The 26,354-nt window shown below is 49.5% G+C and overlaps 1 protein-coding gene across 1 annotated transcript in view; it reads right to left on the bottom strand.

Moving 5' to 3' along the window:
* The window catches only part of FAT2 (FAT atypical cadherin 2), a 56,542-nt gene extending 30,572 nt beyond the window's left edge, over nt 1-25,970 (bottom strand). The window contains exons 1-6 of the mRNA XM_048319773.1: nt 25,698-25,970; nt 10,800-14,085; nt 10,074-10,388; nt 3,542-3,603; nt 2,394-2,705; nt 1,541-1,751 (exon numbers count right to left, since the gene is read on the bottom strand). Coding sequence (XP_048175730.1) covers nt 1,541-1,751; nt 2,394-2,705; nt 3,542-3,603; nt 10,074-10,388; nt 10,800-14,064 — 4,165 coding nt within the window. The 5' untranslated portion in view covers nt 14,065-14,085; nt 25,698-25,970. The remainder of the gene's footprint in view (nt 1-1,540; nt 1,752-2,393; nt 2,706-3,541; nt 3,604-10,073; nt 10,389-10,799; nt 14,086-25,697) is intronic.
* Between the last annotated feature and the right edge of the window lie 384 nt (nt 25,971-26,354).

Below are 26,354 nucleotides of genomic sequence, written 5' to 3'. Positions count from 1 at the left end.
GCCTAGCTTGCTGGGGTCAGTTGGGCCCCTCTTGCACATTAAACCCTGCAAAGCTCCTCTGAGATATGGAGAGGCTGAAACAGTTTTCTGTGATTGATCCCAGGTCTCAACTTCTTTCTTCCTGGCTACTAGATGCTCTGGATTCTGCTTTATTCTATTACCAGCTGGTAAAATATTTGCTGGTTGTAAAATTACATATCTTCCCTTGCTGGAGGAATGCAGTGCTCACCAGCCATCTGGACCACTGCTCTCCTCCTGGGAAGGAGACAGAAAGAAGCAGACAGAGAGTGAGAGATGCCTGGATGTCTTTCCCTGACAAAAGAGGGAAGGCCAATGTTGCTTTGTCAGAGCTTTTGCAGACTCCATCAACCCCAGTGACAGAGTGTTTGTGGTCTGGGAAAGGTGAAACTTTGAATGAGGTGCTGAAGGCTCCTGAATCTCTCCATCACCCTCTTGCTTGCTAGCTACCGTGAACTTTCCTTCCCTTGCAGGGAAAATAAAATCCTGTCCTTTTCCACCAGGATAGAAACTAAGAGAGCCTTGAGCATCACTTGGTACACTGGGTACTGGGAAAGATGAGGCCAAGCTATGCTCCAGCACTCAGCAGGGAAATGATGGGGTAGCATTCAGAGGAATACACCATTAATTCTTCAGACCCAAGCAGATACTACTAATGCTGGATAAACCTTTCACTGATATTGTCTTGCTCCTTGTAGCATTGTATCTCTTGTTGCTTAATTGTATTTATACACCAATATCCTTGCCCTAACACAGTAAGGGGAAAAACTATTCACTTGCCCAATTAAGGCTTTGCCTGACAAGGGCAGGCCCTGCAGGCAGTACCAGGGAAAGGCTGTGCAAGGTAGATTGGGGCACCACTTCAAAACATCAAATTACGTGAGCACAATTGGCCCTCGTTGGTAGGACCAGTTCTGCACACGCTGCCTGGAGAGTCCCCTGGGGTGACAGCCCACGTCCCCTCTGAATCGTGTGTCTTAGAGGAGGCCCTAGAGTTCCACATTCCATGTCTAAATCATCCCTGGGATGTGGTGAGGTGGAAGGGAGAGCCCCACAAGTTAGGGCAGACCAGGTCTTTGAGGAATGCTTCCTTCTCAGTTCCCTGCTCAAGACTCAACATGGAGGGAAATACAGGGGGTGTCCGTAACACCCAGCCACACACCTGGATCCTTGCAGGCAGTTTTAACAAAACCAACAGTGTCACCTGATTCCCAGGAGGAGCTGGCACTGGCATGCCCTGCCTCTCATGCGACATCGGAGAACACCTCAAACACGGGCAAGTTCCAGAATGTAATTTAAAAAGCGTGTTAGGTAATTGCACTTGGCACCAGAGGCCTTGGATGGGCAGCTTTGTCTAATGGCTGTTTAAACCTTCTGGTGCCCGTGAGAAAGCTTTCCCTGTAGCTCACCTACACCTAAAGCAAACAACTTCATTAGCTCAGGCATGCGAGCGCTGAAAGCCAAGGGAGCCGGAGCAAAGGCTCCCAGACACTGCTGCCCTGCTCTAGTTTCTGTGTCTCACCTGTGATATTAAACCACACTTGGCTGGGGCCCATCTCGATGCTGATCACTCCCACCATGTGGTTCACGGGATCTGTTTCCATCACGGCGAAGTTAAAGTGGGGTTCATCAAAAGCCAGTGGTTCTGAGGAAGGGCTGGGCCGGGCCACCCAGCTGATGTGAAGTCTGACGTGGGAGGAGAGCGGGGGGCTGCCGCCATCTGTGGCCTTGACCTGCCGAGAAAGGCGCATGCAGTCAGGGAGAAGGCTGAGTTAGCTCATGGGAACTCCACGGAAAGCTTCTTCTCCCACCCACCAGGAATTTCAGCTCCCAGTGTGCCCAAAATCCCATGAAACAAATCTTGAGCCAGTGGTCCATGCTCTGGCTGCTTCTGAGGCAGAGCCATGCAACCCAAATTCCTCTTTACCATCAAGTAAATCTGCCAAGCTCTATCCATAGCAGAGACCTGGATCACAAGTCTTATTGCAAGGACCCACAGACTCTGAAAGGGCTTTGAGCATCCAAGCTCCATGGCCTGATCAGAATGCCAAATAGAGGCATGATGTTCAAGGCTGTTCAGGTTGGGTCTATAACCATATGGGATCATGGATTACTGTATTCCTTTCTGAAGGTTAGGTTGGACAGTTAATTTTAAATTTATTGTCCATTTTTAATAGGTTCCTACCTTCTGCATTTCCCATCATTCCCTTCCAGTTTCTCTCCCTGTAAAACAATTCCCTTATTCGAGCTCTCCTCCCACTGCTGCATTTTCTCCATCTCTTTCCTTTTATCTTTTCTGTTTCTGAACCCTTTTCTCTCTTTCCCTCTCCACACACTTCTCCCCATCAGCTCTTTGTGTTTCCCTCTTCTCTCACCGTGAGTATGTTGTATTCAGAGGCAGGAAAAGCTTTCCTGGAGAAGACTGTGCCAGTTGTGGGGTTGATGGTGAATATCCCCTCCTCCTCCTCCTCGATGGTGTAGGTGATCTGGCTGTTCTGGCCCTGGTCACGGTCAGAAGCGATCAGCCTGTAGACAGGCAGTGGGGTCTCCGAGGCCTCTCTCTCGGGGAGCTGCACCATGAAGAGCTTGTGGGGGAAACTGGGAGGGCTGTCGTTGGCATCCAGGACTTGGATCACGACTCTGCTGGTGGACTTCAGGGTTGGCTCTCCGTTGTCAGAGACAGCCACCTGTCAGCAAGCAAAGGGAGTAGGTGACAGGGCCCTTAGACGAGACCTGGAGTGTGACCAGCCAGCCTCCATCCTGGTGGGCAATGACTCAGCCAGGGGTTTTTGTGTGGGTCTGCATTTTATCTCAACATTTTCAAAGGTGCTGCTCCTCTCTGCAGGGCAAAGCCTGGTGGCTCTAGCAGGCACTGTGCAGGGCCTGTCCATGCACAGGGGGATGAGTTTGCAGGGCTCCTGCTCCCAGCTGCTCTGGGCAGTGGGTCAGGCTGGTCATTGGAGATCACGCTGCTGAAAATGTTCATATTGCAATGGTTTGGCGAGGTACCAGCCATCCTCACCCTGCCCTGCCTGTGCATGCTCACAGCATGTTGCATTGCACAGAGAAACGTGTTATCCCCATCACCCCGATGGACTCAAAAACCTCCAGATCCCTCTGATGGGAATACTCATAGCTGGGAGCAGCTGAGGATGGGGGCCGGTGACCAAAGCTACACAGCAATGTCTGATACAATGAGATAAACAAGGGTGGATTTTTCTGGCTTGCTCTTTCCCCCATAATGTATAAACCATCCTGCTAGAGGACAGTTCCAGTCCTCTTCTGCATTCCCACAGCTTCCAGAGCAGAACTTTTGCTCCAGTCTTCAGCAAGAAAATAATAAACCCCACAGTACTGCTGCAGCTGTCTCTTGGGTTAACACACACCATTTAATTAAGTTTCCCAGCAGTTGGGAGCTGATGGGATGAGATTCTTTCTCTGTGCTCCAACTTGCAAGGAAAGCTCTTTGAGGACTTAATACACTTGTAGGTAAATAAAGCTAATTACAATCATCATTACCCACCTCTAGGATATGTTCAGCCTTGTATTCTCGATCCAGCTGCCGTGAAGTTGTGGAAATCAGACCTGCCAAGAAAAAAACCCTTTGAGCTCCAAGACTCAGCATGCAAGAAAAGCCAGGGCTGATCAGATCCCTCAATGCCCAAGATCAGTCTGCCCACCTGTCCCGTTTCAGGTTCCCTTTGTGATCAGAGGAGAAAGACAGATACCCCCAGAGGGTAACCCATCCCCTCCCAGCGTGAATCCCTCTGTGGAGGTGTTGCTCTTGCTCTCTGATCACAGAGACCATGGAGGAGGGGGAACACCTACCAGATGCCTGCATCAGTTGAGGGTTGGCAAGGCATTAGGTGAGAAAAGCTGCAGGACCATGAAAACAAAACTTTTCTTATGCCTCTAAGTAAAAAACATTCTGCATGTGCTGGCACAAGCCTGGCCTCTTAACAAGTCTCAACTCCTCTTTTCCCTGTGCTGAACTTTGCTCTTTGTAATTTACAGTGTTTTGACAAAAGTTTGTCTTCTGTCTTGGGAAATACCCTCTATTCAACTGCTAGAACAAATGCATTGGGGCTAAAAATAAGGTACATGGTCGATAATGATGTTGGTGTATTATTTAAGCCATGCTGAGAGACAGGATGAGTCCTTCAACAATTGCAATATTTGAGGGATTTCTGAAAAATACACAGCAGTTTAACCACAGGGAATAGGATGGATGCAGGAGGGAGGAACTGTGGCTATAATAAACTGGAGTTGAAACAAAATCATCATAATTGCCTCTTTTTGGCCTGTCCACAACTAAGCTGAGTAGACACAAGTGTGGAAAGGATGGAATTGAGGCTTCTGTTTCCATGTCTGGTTTCATAACAATCATTGCAGAGTGCCTTGACTCTTCACTTTTGGGGAAAAGCAGCTCTAGATCATTTTCACAACTGCTTTACCAGTGATGGAAATTGTATATGTAATGTTTGACCTCCTGAAAGTCATCAAGTCTGACACCTGTGAGTGTTTTTGTCCACTCCCAGTTATCAAGGTCTTTCTCTTCCTTGTGAAGGGAAGTTCTGCTTCTTCACACCAACAAAAGGCAGGGTGAGTTTCCCTGAGCACAGCAAGCAGTGACCCAGGCTCATGCTACCCTGGGAAATGCTTTGCATGTGATGCCGTGTGCATGTGCAGTGGTGTGAGCATGTGAACTTGTGTGTCCTGGGAGACTTGTAAATCCCAGCTGCACAAACCCACCTCAACTCTCATTTCTGGTCCAAGGCCAGAAAGCTTTAATTAATACTATTGTATTCAGTTGTACCATGCTTTTGAGCACGACAGGCAGGAGAAAACTTCAAATGGCTGCAGGAAAGCAGCTGAAGGAGGGAGAAAGGAGAAGCTGCTTGGAGCATGACTATTGTTCACCGTTTCCACTTGTTCTCTGGGATTATTCACACTTGGCACCAGCCACAGCGCTAAACATTTATTTGATGCCTTTACAATCATAAATCAACACTCCTTTATGTGTTATGACAAGATGGCTTGAAAAATTCTGTTTGCTTGTCTGTCATAGTGGTTTTATTCTCTCCCTAATCATCCTTTTACCATCTCAGCAAGTGAAGAGGACTCAGCAGAGAGCCCACTGGAGCTCTTAAAACTTTCCCAGGTTAGTGAGAGGCTGTAGGGGTCCATTAACAGCAAAACTCATGGAAATGCTCTCCTAATGGGGGCCTGGAGAAGGAATTGCAGCAGCAGTTCACGGAGATCTCTGATGCTCCTGTCCCAACAGGTTGGCTATTGAGCCCAGAACTTCAGCTACCTCAGGGAATGCTTCATAATCTTGGCCTAACAAGCCCACAGGACACACAGATATTGACAAGAGAGCTGCCTGACACCCATGTGGACACTGGGGATGTTTCTGGTTTATCAGATTGCAAAATCCACTTGCAGCAGACTTACACCTTGTTTGCACTGGATTACTGCATGCCAGCTGATGGAAGGGAACTTAACCACTCTGAAGTGACTATCTGGATTTGCCTGGCTACACCCTGAAATTCTTTCATGACTTAATGAAAAAAATGAAAAAAACCAGAATCATAGCTCAGCTTTCTAGTGCTGGAGAAGGAGGACTGCAGTGAAGGCAGATGAACTGGACTTTATGACACTCTTGAATGTCTGTACCACTGAAGATGCTCAGATCTCCTGGGGAGTAAGAGCTGACTCTGCCCTCTGTCACATAACCTGTACTGTATCCCAGCTGGGAGTCTCACCAGATGGAATTTTTTGGTTTATCTTCACATCTGCTGAGCCACAAGGCAAAGGGTTGGCTTCTCCTCCTGACCTCAGGCAAACTCTGTCCCTTACTTTGCGCCCAACCGCGGCTCCCAGTTCTCTCCTCTGGAGCCAGTTACCACTCTGCCCTGGGATCTGACAGCCCTTGTGGTTAATTAATTAGGGTTAATCACCCTAATTCCCGTTTGGAGCCGCAATGCTGGGCGATGCCGAGATGCACAAACGGACAGCAGCGTTCACATGGCCACGGAGCAGCCGGAGGTGGGGAGATGGACACTGCACACGACTCCTGAGAGAAGCCCCCTGGAATGAATGCACATTTTCATTTGTTGCTGCTTGGCTGTACACCTTGTGAGGCCAGAGGGCTAAAATGGAAGTGGAAGCTGTTATTAAAGGGGATCTGCCATCAGCTTTTGTGGCCTGGGGACACAGTTCCTTGGTTCTTTCTGCTGTCCACTACAAGGCCTGGGAAGTGCATGTTTAGTTTTAATGAGTGTTTTGTGTGTGCATGTGCATGTGTGTGAGTTATCAGCACCCTGCCCTCCTGGAAAACCCCATCCAGCCTGTCCCATGGGACTTGTGACGGAGTTGAGTGGGTGTCCTTTATTTGTGTTCTTGCATGAGGCCCTGAAGGTTTCTGCTGAATCCTAAAGAGACTGAACAAAACTGTCAAAGGTCCTAATTACACCCGTCCAATTAGCCAAGCTCTGCATGCACCTGAAGGTCCAGAAACAGTCCCTTCTGTTGCCTGCATGCAGGCAGGCACAGACTGTGCTCCAGCAGCCTGTCTGCACACAGCAATGGGAAAGGATCGTCTGCCTTTCTCCTGCTTGCTGCCTGGAAAGGGCAGAGAGGAAGGCTGGTCATGTTGGAACAGGAGCACCAAAATTACCAGGGCATTGTTGTCAGGGAACAAAAAATAATAATAACTTCTGCTGGCAAGAACAGGGCTGGGGTGGAGGTTGCTGGCCCCCTGCCCTTGCTGCAGGGGGGAAAATCTAAGATAGTTAAAATAGCCAGAATCAGGTTTGCAGGCACTGAGGCTTTCACAAGAGCCTGAGAAGGGAAGAGGTTGTTCTCCTGAAATTCTCTTTCTCTTTTCTCACTCCTGCTTCCATTTAACCTTTTTTTCCTTCTCCACCTACCACCCCACCTCTTGTTCTGACCCTGCTGTGCACTGCTCCATGCTCAGCTCTGTGTTATGTTGATCTGGAGAGCAGCCATGCAGCCATCCCTCAGACCTAAAGAGCAGGATTTCCTCGTAAGAGAAATGCAGGGAACCACAGGCATCCTGGGGAAGCCCATGGACACTGACACAGCACAAGAAACACCAGAAGAACAAGCACTAGATAAGAGCTGGAGACAAATAATCCAAAGTAAAAGGATTCTTCAAACAGCCTTCCAGCAGGATGAATGGCTTCATCCTGACTCTTCCTGCCACGGCCTCCCAGTTCCTCCTGGTCCTGTCTGGACTCGAACCCCCTTCACATCAAACCCTGCACAAAACAAGCTGAAAACGTTTCCAGCAGAAGAATACCCCAAACCCTACTATCTGTCCATCTCTCCGTGCAGCTATCTATCCCTGTCTCCCACAAACACTGCTCCACACCAGCTGCCAGGCTGGGCTGGAGAGATTCCATCGCCAATGGCACAGAGCTTTCATCTCAGTGCTCAGTTTTGCTCCCTCTTCTCATTACCCTTTCATGTATTTTCCCCCTTTTTCTCCACCCTCTTTAGGAACTGAGAGCTGGAAGATCTTAGAGCCTTTCTGTGGTAGTTTGGGGATGCTGGAGATGCCCAGGACAGTTACCATGGCCGTTCCTGGTTCCCTGCAAGGCCTCAGGAGAAGTCAAGGGGCCTTGCTGGTTATGTCTCCACTGGCCAATCCACCCCCGTGTCAAGGTACTGGATCAAACACAGAACCAGGAGCAGAATTAGGTTACTTGCAATAGTGTGCCACTGTGCCCTAAATGATTATCCAGGGCTATTCTGTAGGGTTATTCCGGGTGTAGATACTCCTGTTGTAGCACTACATCAGGACCTCCATTCCTATCAGGACACAGGATGAGAACAAGCTTCCTCCCCCTCCTCCTGCTCTCCCTTTGCCAAGAGGCCACTACCAGGAATGTCCTACCTAGGAGAGACCCAGACTGACCTCTGGCCCTCTTGTGCTCTGGCTTATTTCAGTGCCAGTGTGATTTATTTGTCCTTTGATGACAATGACCATGTGAGATAGGAGAAAAAGAGATGTCTTGATCACAATCTTCTGCCCTGGACTGGGATAACCCTCTTTTTTTTGAATACAATCCTGCACTAATGGGGATGACCAGGCTCTGAAAGACCAGAAGTTCATCTTCCAGTGCTGCACTATCAAGCTGACACCAAGGATTATTGTTTTATTCTACTTAATGGAGCAACTAGCCTGCAGAATGGAAATACCACTGAGTTTCCAACAAGCTGCCTAAAGCCCTGAACGTTAGACAAGCTGTGATACTGCTCCTGGCAGCAGCAGCAGCAGCAGACTTCTCTTTAGATACTGTAAACATGAGGGAATAACTGCTCCGTTTATGCCAATGTTCACAGGTAATTATAGGTTCTTTTGGGTGACATGCAAGTAAAACAATGGATAACTGAATCCTCATCAGGCTTGGAAGCAGGACCTTAAACAACCTCCAAGCTCAGGGTTTAAAGAAGAGACCTCCAGCAACTGTCCAAGAGATAAGATCAGCCCATGGGTTTCTTTCAGAACTGACAAACTTATCACTCTTCTCACCCAAATCACCTGAGTATAGGGAGAGATGGAGACGAGATGACTCATACCTGAGAGAGCTTTTTTTCTCTAAGATGGGGATTAATGGGTTGGCTTAGAGGTGAGGTGTCTCATTAGCAAACATTTGGATTTTGCCAGGGTCACTCATTTTGCTATGGAACATGAGTGACTTTGCAGGGCTGCACTCACACTGAGGTGAAAGCTTTGCCTGCAGCATAAATTAGGCTGAATTTCCTGCAGGGTGCATGGCTGCTCTGCTGATGAGGAGAGCCAGCCTGGTGTCCTGATAGCCATCCTGCTCCACATCCCATTGAAAAGGCAGTGGTTTTATGCAACAAGGCTTCTGAAGGAACATTTCTGCAGAGCCCCGCATTGTGCAAGCTGTCCCAGGGCTGGGTTGTGCATAGCTGGTTGGATTATGTGGGAAAGTTGGATGCAGAGCAATGTCCTGACCAGGCTAAAAAGCTTCTGGCAGCGCAGACAACTACAGCTGTGGGCAGCAGTGGTCACAGTTAGCTGACATCTCCAGGTGCATTTATAAAGTGTCATGTAAATACACCCTGTGAGGTTCTTGTGACAAAAGGATTTTAGTGTTTCATACTAGTACTACTACTACTACTACTACTACTACTACTACTACTAATTTCTTTCTTCCATTCCCCTCCTAGCCAGCTGTAGAGCACTGCCAGAGAGCCATTACACCACTGGTAACATGTAGCTGAGAGCAGCTCTAGCCTTTTTCAATACATCCAGCTCCTCATCTGAGAGCAAGCTTCTATCCCGCTGCAGTAGCTGAACTGCTTTTATCATCTGCAGGAGATCAAAGTCATGCAATAATCCTCTCCCATAGTCAGGCTCTGTGCCCTCCCTTCCTTCTTCTCCCAGAAGCTGATGGTGTGAAGGGCTCGGCACAGCTTTCCTTGCCAGACTGGCCCAATGTCAGCTCTGCTGGGATAGTTTGAGGAAGCTGTTTACACAAAATATCAGCGGGTTTTTGATGGCTCTGGAAGATCTGGTAAATAATCCTCAGATGAAAGATACAGTCTAGGAAGATGGCAGAGGAGGCTTACTACACTTACTACATTAATAGTGCTGGAGAATGGGTGGAGCCTTTAAGTGCAGTGGAATTCATTTTCGTTAATCCTGCCTGGGTCTGTCTCAGGAACAGTCACCTCCAGAAGGGTGTTGCCTGGCTCAGGCTGTGCAACAGGCCAGTTGTTTATAAGGGGGAAGATTAAAAACAACTGCTTGGTGCTGTTCAGGGCTTTGAAAGTAGCACATTTGTGTCATTCTAAGAGCCATCTGGATGCAAATCGCAGCCCTCAGGTTGAGGGTTTCAATCCTCAGGCCCCCCACAGAGTGTATTTGGAGACTGGGACTTTTGCTGCAGGAGGAAGGTGTGACAAAGGCAACTGTGTGGGCTGTTTACACTGAATATGTAACATCCTCTGGGTACTTGGAAGCCTAAAAAACAGATGCTGAGCTGGGTCAGTCTTACCTGTAATGAGGTTAATGGTGAAGAGTCCTTGAGGATTTCCAGTTAGGATGTGAAAAGTCAGTCTTCCCTCTGAGCTAGAGTCCGGATCGAAGGCATCAAGCTGAAGGACAGATGTATTTGGTGGGGAATTCTCCATCACAGAGGCATAGAAGACAGGTCTGGACATCTGAGGTGGGTTGTCATTGGTATCAGTAACTTCAATATAAATTTCAGTCACAGAAGACAGAGGAACTGTTCCCTGGTCAAGGGCTAGCACAGTCAGCCAGTAGTGAGACGTTGCCTCTCGGTCGAGTGATCCTATGGTCCGTATGGTGCCTAGAAGGACAGAGAGTGTTTGTGAGGGATTTAAGGAAACCAGTCCTTGATGCCAGAGCAGTCTGTGTCTCAAGTCTGCCTCCTGCTCTTTGCTGCAGACACGAATTCTAGCACCCACCGTGTCTGGCTGTGAGACTGTGTGGAAGCTGAGGGCTTGCTTGTGCTGAGGGTCATTTTTGTTACACAAGTGAAAGAGAAGATCTCAGTATTTTTGGGGAGGACAGACATTGATTTGCCATTATTTTAAGGAGAAAAACCCCTGCTTGTTCCTACCCAGATACAGGGATAGACTTAGTATAACCCCGCACAAGCAAGAAAGGCTTGAATGCATTCAACATCGCAAACAGCCAGGCCAAACACAGCAGGTAGTTTAAGCCTTCAAGGTACACTATTAAATTAAGATGTCCTTACCTGTGTCCTTTTCGATGCGGAAGATGGACAGGCCAGTGCCTTCTCGGAGGAAATACTGAACCTCTCCATCTTTGCCCCTGTCGATGTCCTTTGCCGTGACCATCATCACTGATGTGCCCTTAGGGCTGTTCTCCTGCACCCAGCCTTTGAAGACAAAGGAGGCAAAGCGTGGTGGGTGCAAGTTCTCGTTGACATCAGTGACGTTCACTTCCAGGTGGCAGAGGGAAGAGCGAGAGAAGGGCTTCCCACCGTCACTGACCTGCACTGTTAGATTGTAAGAGTCCCTCTTCTCATAGTCCAGCTCCTTCTCCAAACGGAGCGCCCCGGTGAGCTTATCCACATGGAACATCATCTCCTCATTGTTAATGAGGCTGTACCTCACCTCCCCCCCAGAGCCAGAGTCAGGGTCAAAAGCCTCCAGAAACAGCAGAATGGTCCCCACGGGCAGGTCTTCGGGGACCTTCACACTGTTGATGGCTGGGAGGCACTGTGGGGTGTTGTCGTTTACATCCTCCAGAGTCACAATGAGGTCTGCAACGGAGAACAGCTGGAAGCCTGTTTTGGGCTGGTCCCTAGCTTCTATTTTCAGCACATAGCAAGGCCACAGTTCTCTGTCTAGAGCACCTGTAACCGTCACTTCTCCAGTGACACTGTTAATGGCAAACTTGTCTGTGGGGGTTAGGAGAGAGTATTTTACTCTCCCATTGTCATCTGTATCAGCATCTTCTGCTTTCAGTTGAGCTATTGTTGTCCCTGCTGCTACATGTTCTGGTATTGCCACCCAATAGGCACCTTGAGGGAATTTAGGAGTATTATCATTGGTATCCAACACATTCACAGCCAATAGTTTCCAAGATGATTTTTGTGGTGTGCCAAGGTCGTACACAGTAATGTTAAGAATGTAGAAGCTGGTTTGTTCATGATCTAAAGGAGAAAGGACTTGAAGGAGACCCAATTCCAGGTCAATGGTAAAGCAGCTGTCATCATTTCCATCTGAGATCACATAAACCAATTTTCCATTAAAACCAGTGTCAGGATCAATAGCTGAAAGGTCAGCAATAGTTGAGTTGATCGGAACAGTCTCTATGATATCAATAGACCGTGGAAAGTTGTCATCGAACTTAGGAGCATTATGGTTTATAAGGTGCAAGTTCGGAGACATTTCATCATCCTGCCCATGCCCTTGAGACTGAGACTCGATGGAGTGTATGATGGTTTCTGTCAGTTGCTTCAAGACTCCTGTTTCCTCACACTGCATTTTGACGGGGAGACCTTGGCTGACCACAGTGATGTTTACAGATGTTGGCAAAGCGTAGTTCTCTCCATCTGTCGCAGTTATTTTCAAAGAGTAGAAAAGCGGCCGTTCAGAAGGAAGATCTCGCAGAGATATTCTAAGGGATATTACTCCAGAGATGGGATTCAGTTCAAAATGCTCTAACTCGTTGCCAGACTTGATTTCATATTTGATATGCTGCAGCTCATCACTGTCGATTGCAGAGACTGTGGCCACAGGGCTCCCAACTGGAAAGTCCCGTGGGATGGTGCCACTGCAGCTTGCCTTCTCAAACACAGGAGCGTTGTCATTGACATTGCTCAGCGTGAGGGAGACGTACACCTCTGTCTCGTGGCGGAAGGGTGAGCCCCAATCTGATGCCCACACTCGCAGGTGGTACCATCTCTGCATCAGCTCATAGTCCATCGACTTGGAGGTGGAAATGACACCAGAATAGGGGTCAATGACAAAGGGAACTGATTTCTGGTTGGCTATGCTGTAGGTGACAAAGCCATTGTCTCCTTTATCTTCATCTGTAGCCCTTACTGTTAAGACACTGGTACCAGGAGGAACATTTTCATCAAAAGCCCCATGGTACGAAGACTGAGTAAAACTTGGAGCGTGATTGTTGCAGTCAGTGATGTCAACGATAACAGTTGTGGATGTGTGACTGTTACTGGTTGTAACTTCAAGCTCAAAACTAGACTGCTCATGGAAGTCCATTGCTCTGACTGTAGTTATCAGTCCAGTGCGAGGATTGATCTTAAAGCTTGCGCTGTCAGAAGTAGGTCTCAAAATATATTTAAGATTTGGGAAAACTGGTGTGATCTTCACCATAACAACTTGGCTTCCAGCTGGGGAAAATTCACTGAACTGGACCCGGTACACGTCTTTCTCAAACCTAGCAGAAACATACTTGGAGGGAGGTATGTGGACAGCTCTGACAGGAGAGAACAGTGGTGGCTTGCTCTTGTCCTTGGCTTGCATGCTGAGGTTGAAACCAAATGGGTAAAGTAACCAGTTTATCTCTTTGTTTGACACAATCACGAACTCAGTGCTCCCACAGTAGGATTTGATGGCTTTGAAATGTCTTCCCGGATCTCCATCCACAAACTCAACTGAATCAATCCCTGCTTCTGAGTCACCACTTTCTACAGAGAGAGTTGCATAGATAAAGTCTTCGTCTGAGTCAGGTGATGTCACCTTCACCGAGGAGATAGAGGGGGGTTTCCTGGCAGATGGCTCCACTTGGATTGTGAGACTGGCCAAGTTCCCAAAGCCATTCCCCTCCGTGATCTTTCTCATTCTGTCCACAGCCAAAACCTGCAGGTTATGCCTGCCTCGATGGGTGCTGTTCAGCCTGCCTGTGACCATAACTGCCCCTGTGGTGGGGTGCACGGTGAATAGGTTGGACCTGGTGTTGAGGGCATAGTAGAACTCCGCGTTCTGGCCAGCGTCAGCGTCAGTGGCACTGAGCATGCTGACCACTGTTTTTAGAGGAGTGTCTTCTCTGATGGACACTTTGTAGGAGGGGGGTGAAAAGAGAGGTTTCAAGTCATTTCTGTCCAGAATATGGATCAAGACTTTGGCCCAGGCTTCATAGGCAAAGGTGCTCTCTGTGGCCTTGATTATTAACATGTAACTGTCTTTGACCTCACGGTTTAAAAGTGCTGTGTTGCTGCTCCTGGTTCTTATTCTCAAGAAGCAGAAATCCCCAATCACATGCTCCTCTGTTTTAAACAGACCAGTGTTGTCCCCAGACGCTATTCTGTACCTGATGTCCCACTCAGGGTCTTTCTTGTAGATACCCATTTTGACGTAGCTCTCCACGTAGGTCTTGGGGGCTGAATTCTCATAGATGGTGGCATTGTAGAAAAAGTGGGTGAAGTGCAGAGGGGAAGTGTTGCCCTTCTCACAGCTTGCCTTGTGGACCACACAATGCATCAGGAAAACAGCAACACTCAGCACGTGCCTCCTGATGGAGATTTCCATGGTGTGGTGTCTCCTTGAGCCCTGCAGGTGTCAAAGGAAGAACACTGGTAATTCTCATTAAGGTCAGTGTGTTACAGAAGAAAGTCTGCATAGGCTCAGCCTCACCTCCCTGCTCTTTCTACCCTGACCTTTATTGATGCAGTTGTTAGCTCAGCTCTTCTTCCTTCTGTCTCAGCGTCCTCCCACATCCCTATGCCGGCTCAGATTTGTTCACTTTTTCTGCTTCAGTTTCTGCCCTTATGGAGGGCAAAATGTGCAAAGTCATGCAAGATGCTCTGATCAGGCTGACTTGCTATTCTGTGAAAAATCTTGTTCTCCCTTCGCTCTGCCTTCTCCCAAGTCAAACAGCATATCTAAACCCTCCACTCCCAATCCAAACTCCCTCTTGTTTTGTTTCTCCAGCCTCCCTTCTCCATCTTAACCTCTCTCTCCATACAAGTTTTTGCTAAGTATTTTTGAGAGTCAATATACAAACTGCTTTATGTGCCTCTCCGTGGCTTGTCTTCCCTTTTCTCTCCCTGTGCTACAGGATGTGTTGTCCTTCCCCAGCAGTGATGTCATGTCGTATAAATTCCTTCTGAATGTGCACCTCCACGGTGTGGCCTTTCCAACAGCTTTCACTCAGTTTCTAGTCAAGCCGTGTCTCAGTTACCTCAAAGTTCTTCTAATTCATAGGCCTGATCCTGTTGCCTCCTCTATGTTCACTGAAGGTTTCCAGCAAGACACTTTGCCCATGTCACCCTCAGCCCTTGAGTAATGTCTCTGGTTCCTGCCTTCTCATGGCAAAGCCCCAGGGTCAGGATTCCTGAGGAGGATCTGCCATCCATGACCACCCGCCATCAGCTTCCTTCTCTAACAACTCCCGAGCATCTGCGGCTCCACGGTTTATCTTTGTGCACAAGGTGTATCAAAAAGGAACTGGGGAGCACACATGTGATTAACAGGGATGTAACTTTATTAGGGAGCTTTGCAGAGCTTGTTAAAGGATCAAGGCCCATTCTTTTCAAAAGCTAAGTGCGTGCTGCTGTGTGTGCAGTTAGGGGTTGAAACCAGGGATAAGCTAAATATAGGTGCATATATTTCCCCTAGATATCCTAAGAGATCTTTATCTAGAACTGTTTCTTCCTGTTTTAAATTTAAATTATATATCAAGTACCTGCCAGTCATTTGGCACATTCCTAATTTAAACAGGGAAGACTTGTTTTTCCAGACACTTTTTCAAGACTCATCTCTTTAAGAGCCAGAACTAGTTCAATTTGTAACTCAAGTTGAATGTTAGGAACAAATTGTTAGAGCCCAACTAACAGTATGTGTCACATTCTCTCACTGAGGTATCTAATTACTGATAAATACAAAGCTGTAAGTTTCATATTTGCTTCAAATCCTTCTCCCCTTGCTAAATAAGATGCCAACCATCCAAAAATATCTCTGTGGTCTTTCCTTTTTGAAACAAATGGTTTGAAGCTGAAGCCAAACTACCAGAAGTTGAAGAGAAATCAACAAAATTCAGGTCTGACAAAATTCACACTCGTTTTTTCATGCCATCATTCCACTTCTAGGAAACACAACATAGTCCCAAATGCGCTGAAAATTAAAGAAAATCTTGGAGGGCAGGGATGGGTGACCCAGAAAGGCATGTGGCTCATTCTGAGAAGTTGAAAACCATGTTCTTAAAAGCTCTGCTTGTTGCTTGTTGCTTAACAGTGCTTCAGAGCTGTGCAGCATGTAGGGACTTGCCTAGAGCTACTCCCTTCCAACTTTTTCAACTGCTGAACTTGGAGAGAAGACGTTCGCAGGCTGCGAGCGCGTGTCTGCGAGCACTGGGAGCGGGGTAATCCACACAATCCAGAGCGGAGTAAGGCAGCAGAACAAGCCCGCAACAAAACCAGAGCTGTTCCACGAACAGCAGACTTAATGAAGCCGATCGCTTTGTATCTGGGCTAATTGACTTTTTAATTGAATTGTACTGAAACGGCAATGTGAACTCATCTCGCGTAAGACATCAGAGAACCCACAAAGCAGAGACGTTATGAACTCCACAACCACAAGAAAAGCAGGAGCCAGAGCACATGCCTTCCTGGGCACCAGCAATTCAAAATGGGAGGATAACCTTGAGCAAGGAGTGGGTTTTCTGGCATTTAACAAGATGCAAGCTTTCGTCTGAATCTCTCCTGGAATGTACTTAACCTCACTCTTCCCTGTGTATTTCCTGACATCTAAGAAGGGCTTCACTTACATTGCTGTTTTTTTCCTCTGTATTAGCAGGGTTTTACTCCTCTGTCCAGATAATTATTTTGCAAAACCTGTTGTGACCTCAATATTTCTTAGAGCTGTGCTCTCCATTACAAGCTGGACTGAAAGCAATCAATGGCTTCAGCTATTATTATGAGGGATGGAGAGTGACTGTGCATCTGGGGCATGAGGCAGAAGCCTCATTTCCTCTGGAAATTATCTGAAACTTTGAAAAACACCATCAAAACTTAGGGAGAATTGTCTAGGAGGCATCACCATCAACTTTTCAAGTCTAAAAGTTTCTCTTTGTGTCAGGAGCATGCTCAAAGCTTGAACAGTATCACAGAGAGTCTCTGTTGCGTTCCCTGACAGCAACTTCCCACCCTGGGCCTGGAAACAATCACCTACAACCTGCAGCCTGGAGTCTCTCCTTTAGTAGGCTGCACTGGGAAGCAATCATGCTCTAAGGTCTTGTTTCTCTTTCCCCAGCATGGTTTTAGTGCAATTTGAAGTGTAACAGATCTTCCAGGAGATGACTGTCCTGTCCCTGCTCTGCCTCCTGCTTCTGGAATTATTTATGCCCCACTCACAATGCACAACTACCCAGAAGTGGGACTGGGACATTATCAAAGGCTGTGGTGAAACTTAACAGAAAAACAGGGGACAGTGCTCTGAACAGAGGGGTAATCTGGGTAACTGCTCCCTTGGCTCAGCTCCAGGGAAAATCCTGTTGGGACTGGCCCTGGAAGGTGACAGCAATGAACCAGCAGAAATGAGGTGGGTTTCTATGACTTTTGTTCTGTGGGTTGAAAGCTGTGCATAGCATGAAACCAGCAAAAAAATCAATTTATGGGCCCTTAGTCCCAAATGTAGATGGCTACCAAGGAGGGGCAGCGCTGCCAAGCTCAGGGGTCTTTGCCATGGAATTCAAGGATCTCCAAGTTGAAATTGGGTGAAGCAAAGAGATTTTTCATGCAGATGAAGAGAACCATTCTTCCTGCTTTTCTGAGCTGTGCTACCCCATGTTCTTGTGCTGACAGTAATGAGTGCGTGATCCATGGGACCTGTGGCAAGGGCCATGCCCACTTCAGGGCTGCCAGATCAACTGCAAGCATCTAACACTTGAACACCCTCACCTACCTCTGAAATGCCATTCCATGGGATCATTTATTTCTACTCCTCAGAGTGCTCCACTTCTCCCTTTCATGGCCTTCTGGAGCTGGTTGCACATGGGGAGGTAGAAGTGCTGGAGGAAGCCCATGGGTGGGATGGAGTGTGGAAGGTAGGGCACGCTCCCGACTGAGGGAAATACCAGGGCATCATTATGTAGTGATTCAGCCTCCTTTCCTAATCACCAGGCAAGGATCAGAGAGCCTCGGGGGGCTTCGCCCTCAGCCCTGTAGATGCAAACTCCCCGCAAAGCGAGTAAACAGTCGGTGTATCTCTAATCAGAGCCTGAGCGCGCGTCTAAATTTAACATCCAAATTGTGAACCTTCTGTCAAAGACATGCCCAAATCTGTTGGCTTAAAAGGAGGGAACAAACACAGTGCTGAGATTCAAAGTGTGTGTGTGTGTGGAGGCCACGGAGATGGGCGATTTAGAGGGATTGGGGCTATTCTGGCCAGCTGGGGTGAGTGGCTGGGGCATGGCCAGGGGGTCCTCTGGGGGCCCTCCCAGGGGTCTCCTGCACCATGTGGGCTGCTATGTTTGTTGGCTGTATCATGGAAAAGTGCTGCAGCCTGCCAGGAAGCAGGTGTGGCCCCAGCCCCTCCTTTTGATTCCCTTCAAGAGGAGCATTTAAAAGCAATAAAAACCCAAAACACAAAACAAAGCAAGAGCTGAGTGCACCCAGAGCAGCATTCCCGTCATGAGCTGTGGTGGAGGTTTGGCCCAAGGTTTTGAGATCAGAAGATTAAAGAAAAATCATCATTTTCATTGGAAAATAAGGACAACTGTTCCCCTATTACTCTTTTGCCAGCATGTATACCAAGTTCTCTTCCTCTCTTGCTTTGTTCCCTCACCTCCCTCCATTTTCTCTCAGTTTTTTCTTCACTACAAGAAACAGCCTCTTCCCCAGGATAGGAACAAGCCAAATCACCTCCAAACACATCAGCTTCTTTGTCAGAGGCTGCAAGAAGAGTGAGTTCAGGGAAAGACGGGAGATGAGATTGGCTGTTCAAGTAATCAGTTTAACAAAGAATTCAACGGTCATTGTGAAATAGAGACAGAAAGCAAAGGGAGTAAATCCCATAAAATGGTGGGTGCAAGGTTTTGGGAAAGGTAATAGGAGATGGGACACTGTCTTCTGCTGGCTTGGCAGAGCAGAAGGGGCTCAGCTACAGGTGGGGCAATATCCTTACAGCTGCCTGCCACATAGCATCAACTAGAAAGCAGTCCCTGGGCTTTCAGTGTTGCAAAGGCACAGAGTTAAATGGACGCGGTGTTGAGCCATGTGTGAGATGTTTTGCTTCCCAATGCTGAAATAGCCCCTGTACACCCTGCCAGGGGGATTATGCTGGTGGGTTAATGTTTGCCCTCTCCTCTGCCACAGTGATTTTAGTGGGAATTGGATGCTTTTCCATTTGGGGAGTTCTCTGATGGTTGCTCACAGCCCCGTGGGGTTTGAATTCTCTGTGGAGATGGGTATTTTTCAAACTGTTTTTTCTTGGGCTTCGAAAAAGAACAAACAAAACCATCCCATCCTTGGAGATCCTGCTCCTGCATTTGGTTGTGCAGCCTCTGCTTGGTTCTGCAGCGAAGCAGAAGAAACACATCCTGGAGGTACTACACAAAGCCAGAAAACTAATGAAAAAGCCCCTGAAGTTACGGTGTTTCCTTCTTCAATGTATCTCGGGGTTTTCCAGCGCCTGTGGATGGTTTCTTAGGGCTGATGTGTGCAGAACTGCTTGCACCAGCCTGCTTGGGGGCTGTGTTAGTGTGGGTGCAGCTTTCTGCTGGACTTGCAGATTCCATCCAGGCACGGCTGGGCTGTTCCTTCCCCATGTCGACTTTCCAATCCCTGAATGGCTTGGACAGAGTTTTGGAAATTGTTTCCAGGTTGCTGGACAGCCTGGAGCGAGGTGGCTGCTCAGGTAGAACCCGGTGCACGTGCCTTTTACAACCAAGGGCTGCCCTTGCTTGGAGAGTCCCCTGAAATCCTGTCACGGCAGCGAGTGGCAGCGCCAGACCTGCGCCATGACCCTGTCACGGTTCAGCTCTGCTCCTGGGGGTAAAGCAGCTGTGTACTGCTGGGGTGGGCTGCACCGAGGGCTCCTCAGCTGCAGAGCCACGGAAAGCCGTGGGATTAATGAGTCTCATGCTGGCATGCAGAGCAGTGACTCTTTCCCTGGCCTGCCCAGCATGGCAGGGGGTCACACAATGTCCCTGAGCAGAGCAGGCACAGTCCTAAAGCACTACAGAGATGTTCCTTCCATCATCCCCCAGCCAAACCAGGCAGGTGCTTTAACCCTGGGGGGTTTGGGTACCCCAGGGAGCTTGGATAGGCAGCCTCTATGGGGGGTTGGTGGAAGAGAGACTCCCTTGAAGGAGTTTGGGGGAAGCCTGTGAGACATTGAGTTCTGTGGGGCAGTCTGGGACCAGGCTGGGAGATATGGCAGAGATAGCCTTTTTTCTGTGTATTGCTGCAGGGTTTGGTAAAAATGCTTCATTCTGAGGCAGCCCTGCCTTCCCCAGGCCTGGTCTGCCATGGCCAGGGGACCTGCCAGGGGTCCTGCCAACAACCACCCTTCAGGGCTGACAGTGGGAACAGGGTGGGATGCTGTCCCTTGAGTGGTGCAAGACAAGGATGAGTTGAGCAGGAGAGGAGATGGCAGGATGGCCTTCCACATGGGAAGGGTATCTGGGAAGCATTTAGTTACTCTGATGTCCAACTCCTCCTTCCCTCCATTACAGCTGGATGCTTTTGCCACCTCTGTCACTGCCAGATTTCACAGGCTGCATGCTCAGACCCAGACTGGCTCTAAAGGCACCTTGCTCCATGACATCTTACTGTGGCTTCCTCCAGCCAGCCACTCACCCCCTTCCCCCTTGGACATCTCACCCATTCCCCCATCCTCGGGGCTTCGGCTGTGCCCTGATGCAGCTCCTACTGCCCTGGAGCAAGCAGGTGCTGTGTGTCTTTGCCTCCAAGCCATCCTCTGTCCAAGAGCATCAATTGGTACACGAAGGCAAAGGTTTTCTCTTGCTGTCTTTCCACCTGTAATGTGCATTTCTGTCCACTGCTCTGTGAGAAATCCAGGGAGAGCTGGATTTTGTACTGCTGCCAACACCCAGGCCTGGCTCAGATTTGTCACCTAGCTGAGGTGTCACTGCTGTAAGCTCACCTGTTAGGCATAGGAGAACTAGAACAGGCTTGAACTCTCCATAGAGTTGTGAGGGTCAATGATCTCTCTCTGTCTTGGCACTGCAACATCATTCTAGGGCAAGAATTAATCAAACAGCTCCAGAGCCCTCAGTAGGGTCTGGGGGGTGAGGGAACCTTGCAGTGCCAACTGCTGGCTCCTATCCCAGGGAAAGTGTGACATCAGGGAGGTGGACTTGCTTGTGCCAAGAGGGAAGCATTTTTATGCATTATTCCTAATGTCTTTTCTCTGCTCTCCCCAGTTATGGGAGCCAGGGGATAAATCCTGCTTATGATCCAAAAGCTGCCACTGCACAGATAACCAGGGAAATGTTGAGGGGTGGACAAGGACAGCAGCTATGACAGCCAGAAGACAGGAAGGAGACAGCACATCCCACTGGTGGCTCTCATGCAAATGGGGTACCTGGCACAAGAAACAGCCCTGGGGGCTGGAGAAGGGGCAGTGTTGGTAGGAAAGGGTCTTGGTGGGAGCTGCTCACCAGGCAGGGTGTGAGGGGCCTTGGGGTTGGGCCCCACACTGCAGCAGCCCAAACATGTTGGCACAAGAGCCAGGTGGAGCGTGCCAGGATCTCACATGAGTGTGCCCCAACTCTGCTGCTGCTGGGACTGTGCAGCACTCACCCTGTGATTCAGCTGCCATGAGGCTTTTTAGCACCAAGGACCACATACCTCAGTCACTGCAAACTAGCTGTGAGAGCCCACAAGGGATCCTGGGCTCTTCTCTGATTGCTTTCTCCTGCCAAAACTCATACTGAGCCTTTTTTCCTCATGCATGGGATGCAAGTTATCTTACATTGATAACCATTCCCCTGTCTGCAGACTGCTGAGGGAAGCTGGTGTGTGGGACCATACTGTCAATCCTGCTACCTTTCAGATCCACTGGCCAGCTTCAACCAAATTTAACCAGATAGGTAAAGACTTGAAAGGAGTTTGCACAAGCTTGTGAAAAGTAGCAGGAGAGAGTAGAGAAATCCAAATTAGGACTCCCAGCTGGAAGAAAAAGCTCTAATGTGAGCCCAACCCAATTATTAGACATCAGAGAATCCACACAAGAGGGAGCGCCGCAGGCAACCAAGCTTCATGAATTCTGCTGCTCACAAAACAGCTGTTTACTTAGGTGCTGCAGAGCTGGGAGAGCTGAGGTCCCAGAACACAACTTCCATCTGACCCACCAGAGCTGTAAATCCAAACAGGGCTCAGTTCACCCCGGCCTGGTGAGAGCAGCAGCTCTGCCCAGTCTTGAAGGGGCTCTGACCCTGTGAGTCCTCATGCTCACCTTAACTCCACCTGGTGTTGGTCATGAGGCCACTGCCCTCATCCCCTGAGTGCTGGTAGTCCTCCAGTGCCCTTTCTGTGATTCCCTGTGAGGAGCATACATGTTATCCTAAAATCGCTAAAATTCTTTGGGAAGGAGCCCAAGAGCACCTTGGCACGAAGAGCTGCGTGAGGGACCTTGTGCCCGGCTGGATGCAGGTGAGGAGCCCCAGCGCTCAGCAGGACAGGCTTCCGTCTGCCCTGCAGCACAGCCCTGCCCGCCGTGCTCCTCCCTCACCTTTTCCCTCCTGCCCGGCAATTCTCATTCACCCGCAGACCTGTCCCTGCACTCATCTGACGATCTTCTCCTTCCCCTGCCCAGCACCCTGCTGGTCTTTCCCTTCTGCTGCCCGAAGGTGAGCACGGAGAGCAGCTTTCTGCTCTGCCTGCAGCCTCTCTCACTCCACTGCCATCTGTCTGCCTTGTGCTGCTCCTTCCCGTCCCTTTCCTGTGTTTGGAGGCAGCGTAAGGACACAGAGGACAGAAAATGAACGAGACAATCAGGGCATGACCCTCCCTCGTAAAAGGATGGCTGGCCAGGACGCCAGTAGCTGCGCCACAAAAATTCCCTGCAGCAGACATTTATTCAATACAAAGGGATACCTGCAAACTGATAGAAAACCGTCAGCTCTCAGACCTAACCACAGCCACCCACCTGCTGTGCTGTGTCCACAGCGCTGCACAAGCTGCTGCAAGGCCAGCCCGTGCCCTGGGGAGCTCAGGGTTTCCCCGGAGAAAAGATTAACCCCCGCGACAGACGCGTTTGCCCAGGCTGGTCTCATTGCCACAGTGTGTCCTTGTCAGCTCTCATTATGCTCCCAGCTCTGGTCACTCCCTCCTGCTCCGGACTCTGCTGGAAGCAGACTTCTAAAATCTCCTGCCATTGCAGCACCTCTGTGGAGCCAGCAGTGGCACAGGGACACTGCTTGGAGCACCTGTGACAACCAGGCTAGGCACAGAGTGTCCCTGTCAACCTGAGCCATATGGAGTATCTATTCATGGCATAACCAGCACCTCCCAGGCTGCCTGAGTCACAGCATCTATCCAATGTACAGCCACTCAAAAATAGTCACACAATGTAAGAGCATCAAAATAGCCCTGCTTGGCTACCTCTCTATTCTCTGCCCCAAAATGGGCAGTTTTGATTACTTAGTGGAGGAGCATAAGAAAGAAGGCTCAGGTAACCTGCTCTTTCTCCCACTTTTCAGCATTAGTGCATGTACATGGCTGATCTTGGGCTGTTGCATTTAAAAACCTTCACTGGAGCCATCCATCCCAAACGGATCAAAACCTTGCTTGAAGCCAAATAGAACTTTTGGTATCAGCAATATCCTGTGGCAATTTATTCCACAAGTTAATTATGCTCTCTGTATAGAAAAAGAAACTATTTCCTTTGGTTTGTTTCAATCCTGTTGCTTGTCCATTTCTGAGCTACAAACCTTCCTAACAGCCTGCCCCTCCCTGGAGCTCCTACTTCCAAGAATTAGGAAAGAAAGTTTCTTTGCTAATAAACCAGTACCTGCCTCATTACCAAGGAAAAAGTGTGGTTAGAGGAAAAATTGCTTGCTCAGCAAATCAGCTTGTTAGTAGACAATGCAGCATCCATGCTGCCAACCCAGTTTGAAAAATTTAAAAAGGCTCAGGGGTATTTAATACTCTTATGTTTGTCCATGGTACAGGAGGAAGCCCACTGCTAACTGCTCGAGGTGCAGCTGCACTTGCATGCTCCACACGTGGCAAGAAACAAAGCGAGGTGCACGGAGCAGGGAATGCCATTGCTGTAGCATGGAGGTAGCTGGAACAATCCTGTAGGACTTGCCTTGGAGCAATTGGCAGGAGAGCAGGATGCAAAATGCATTAGTTCCTAACAGATGTCTGATTCCAGGTGTTGTGCCTCCTTTGAACTCTCCCTTCGTACATGAATGATGCTTGTTTGTTTGCAGGATTGGGAGATGCACTGGCTTGAGAACATTAGGGTTTGAAATGCATCCATGGTGTGAGCTGTAGCTACGGGAAAGGCTCGGGAGAAGAGCAGGTCCTGCTGCGCTCTCTCCTCCACAGGCAGGGCAGTTGGGCTCATTTTGGGAATGTTACAGAGCATGCCGGAGCACAATAGGCAGATGGGGAGAAGCAGAGACAGAACCCCCCGGCTGGGTTAGAGACCTCTCCCCTGCCCAGACCCGCAGGAACCCCAACCCCGTACCAGACACGAGGATGTCCCCGAACCATTCCCGGTAAGGTGAAGTGCGCTGCATTTTAGGAGATGATAAAGGTACACAATACCAAGCCCGGAGACTTTGCTGTCTCGAATACCGAGACAGCCCAGCCTTCCTCAGGAGCCCAATACAGACTGTTTGCTTTCCGTCCCGAAGCTCCGATAACCTCCCAGGTCTCTCTAGCCGCCAGCCTAGAGAGCCACGGCAGTTCCCTACACATCCCCTGCCTGCCCTTTGGCCCTCTGAGTGCCGGAATAGGGGGCACAGAGCATTCCATGTCCTCCTGCCGGGATCCAGGGCACCCTGGGCGAAGCAGGAGCCAGTTGGCCACAGCCCTACCTGCCCAGCAGAGCCTGCCCAGCTCATACCACCACACAGCCTGAATTTCCACACATGCTGGAAACTCTCAGCCCTCCGCAGCCACAAACGCAAAGGAGCAACAGCTTTTTTTAAGGGTTTTCTCTGAAGCAACCCCAGTCGCGTGACCGCTGATCTTTGCCCCTCTGGAGTGCTGTGCTCCACCGAGTCCGCCTTCAGTTCCCCGGGAGGCTGATTAGCTGATAACTGCAGTTTGGAAGGGCGCCGTTGGCTCCAAGTGCCCAGGCCTCCCTCCCTGTATTTCCACCTCTTTTATCAGTGCTGCACATGTACATAGGAAATAGTTCCTGCACGCCCTGAAGTGGGACTGGGCTTGCTGTGGGATTTCATCTTGTCACAAGGCACCTGACAGTGAACAAAGGTGCAGAGATACAAACGGTGGCTCTGGCTTCAGCTCCCTGGCTCTGCTGCCCATCGTGGAGGGGGACAAGGGCAGGTGAGGAGCTCTTACCTGAGTGTACAGGGAAGCTGGGCTGGGAAACACCAGCGCTGTGACTGCACTCGGGGATCCCCAAGGCACAGCCCAGTTCGAGGTGACAGTGGAAGTGGCTTAACAGGGCATGTGGGGACAGAGTTTGGAGTGGTTCCACCTCAGCCCGGTTAATGGGGTTGTACATGGCCAATAGCTGAGCCTACAGCCAGACGCCATCACTGCTCCTGCCCCAGCTCATCCACTTACTCCAGCACAAGCTCACTCCCTGCAGAAATCCTGCCCCATTCAGACACCTGGAGTGCTTCTCTGCTCAGTCCCTCCACACCTGCCTTGCTCTGCAGCGTCGCTTTCGCCTTTGATACCTGGAGCCCACCTGCTTGCACTGGCTGCAGCCTGCTGAAGCTTCCCAGCTAAGAGCAGATGCAAACACGAATGAAGCTTTTCCTGCCTCCTTCCATATGCCCCATGCTAAGGCTGCCAGAAGGGAGGAAGGGACATAGAGCTCTGCATCCCAAACCTCTCTCTGTAGGAGGAAGCTGCTTCCAGCGAAATTTATTCACGTGCAAAAGCAGTTTCACGAGTAAATCTCTGCATCCTCCATGCCTTCCTCCATCCATGCTGCACAGACTGCTCCCTGAGTCATTTCAGCTCCCCACACCGGCTAGCAGCGTGCCTTACCTGTTGCAACAGGAGAGAGACCTCTCCTGAAGTTTACTGCCTCTCTGCTCCCTCCGCTGAAAATCCTCTCCCGCAGCAGCACCTCGCTGGCTGCCGGGGGTCCATGGTGCTTGCAGATCAGAGGAGAGGGCTCCGAGAAATTCCTGCAAGAAGGGGTTTTGCCGGCTAAAACTCCGGCGGCACCGGTCGGGAGCAGCGAAGGAGAAAGTTGCGAGGGGTGGAACTGGCTCGCAGGAGCGCCAGCCCTTCCGTGATGGGCTGGAGGAGGAGGAGGAGGAGAGGCATCGCCCGCTCCCTCGCTGCAGAAGTGAAGTTGTGTGTGTGTGTATGTGTGCGTGTGTCAGAGCTGGGCAAGGACCCAAGCCTTAGAGCCAAATAATTGCAGCGCTTTTTACTGTTAGATTAACTAGCATTGCCATGAAATCCAGGAGCTCAACTGCACGGGGGGGGGGTGGGGGGGTGGGGGGGTGGGCTGGTGGAATATGTCAGGTAAATCCCTCCAACACACCTGAAAAACTCAAAGATTGTTTTTAACTATCTGCCAGGTGGGTGTTGTAAGGAGGGATGGGGAGAAGGGGGTGGGGGAAACCTGAATCTGCCCTCAGAGCAGCTGCATGCGAGAGGCACTTTGAAGGTGGTTGTTGTTGTTTGGGTTGG

Source organism: Corvus hawaiiensis, chromosome 15, assembly GCF_020740725.1.
Source record: "Corvus hawaiiensis isolate bCorHaw1 chromosome 15, bCorHaw1.pri.cur, whole genome shotgun sequence".
NCBI classification, from domain to species: Eukaryota; Metazoa; Chordata; class Aves; order Passeriformes; family Corvidae; genus Corvus; species Corvus hawaiiensis.
Note: the sequence above shows the minus strand (reverse complement) of the source record. Positions and strands in the feature narration are given on the sequence as shown.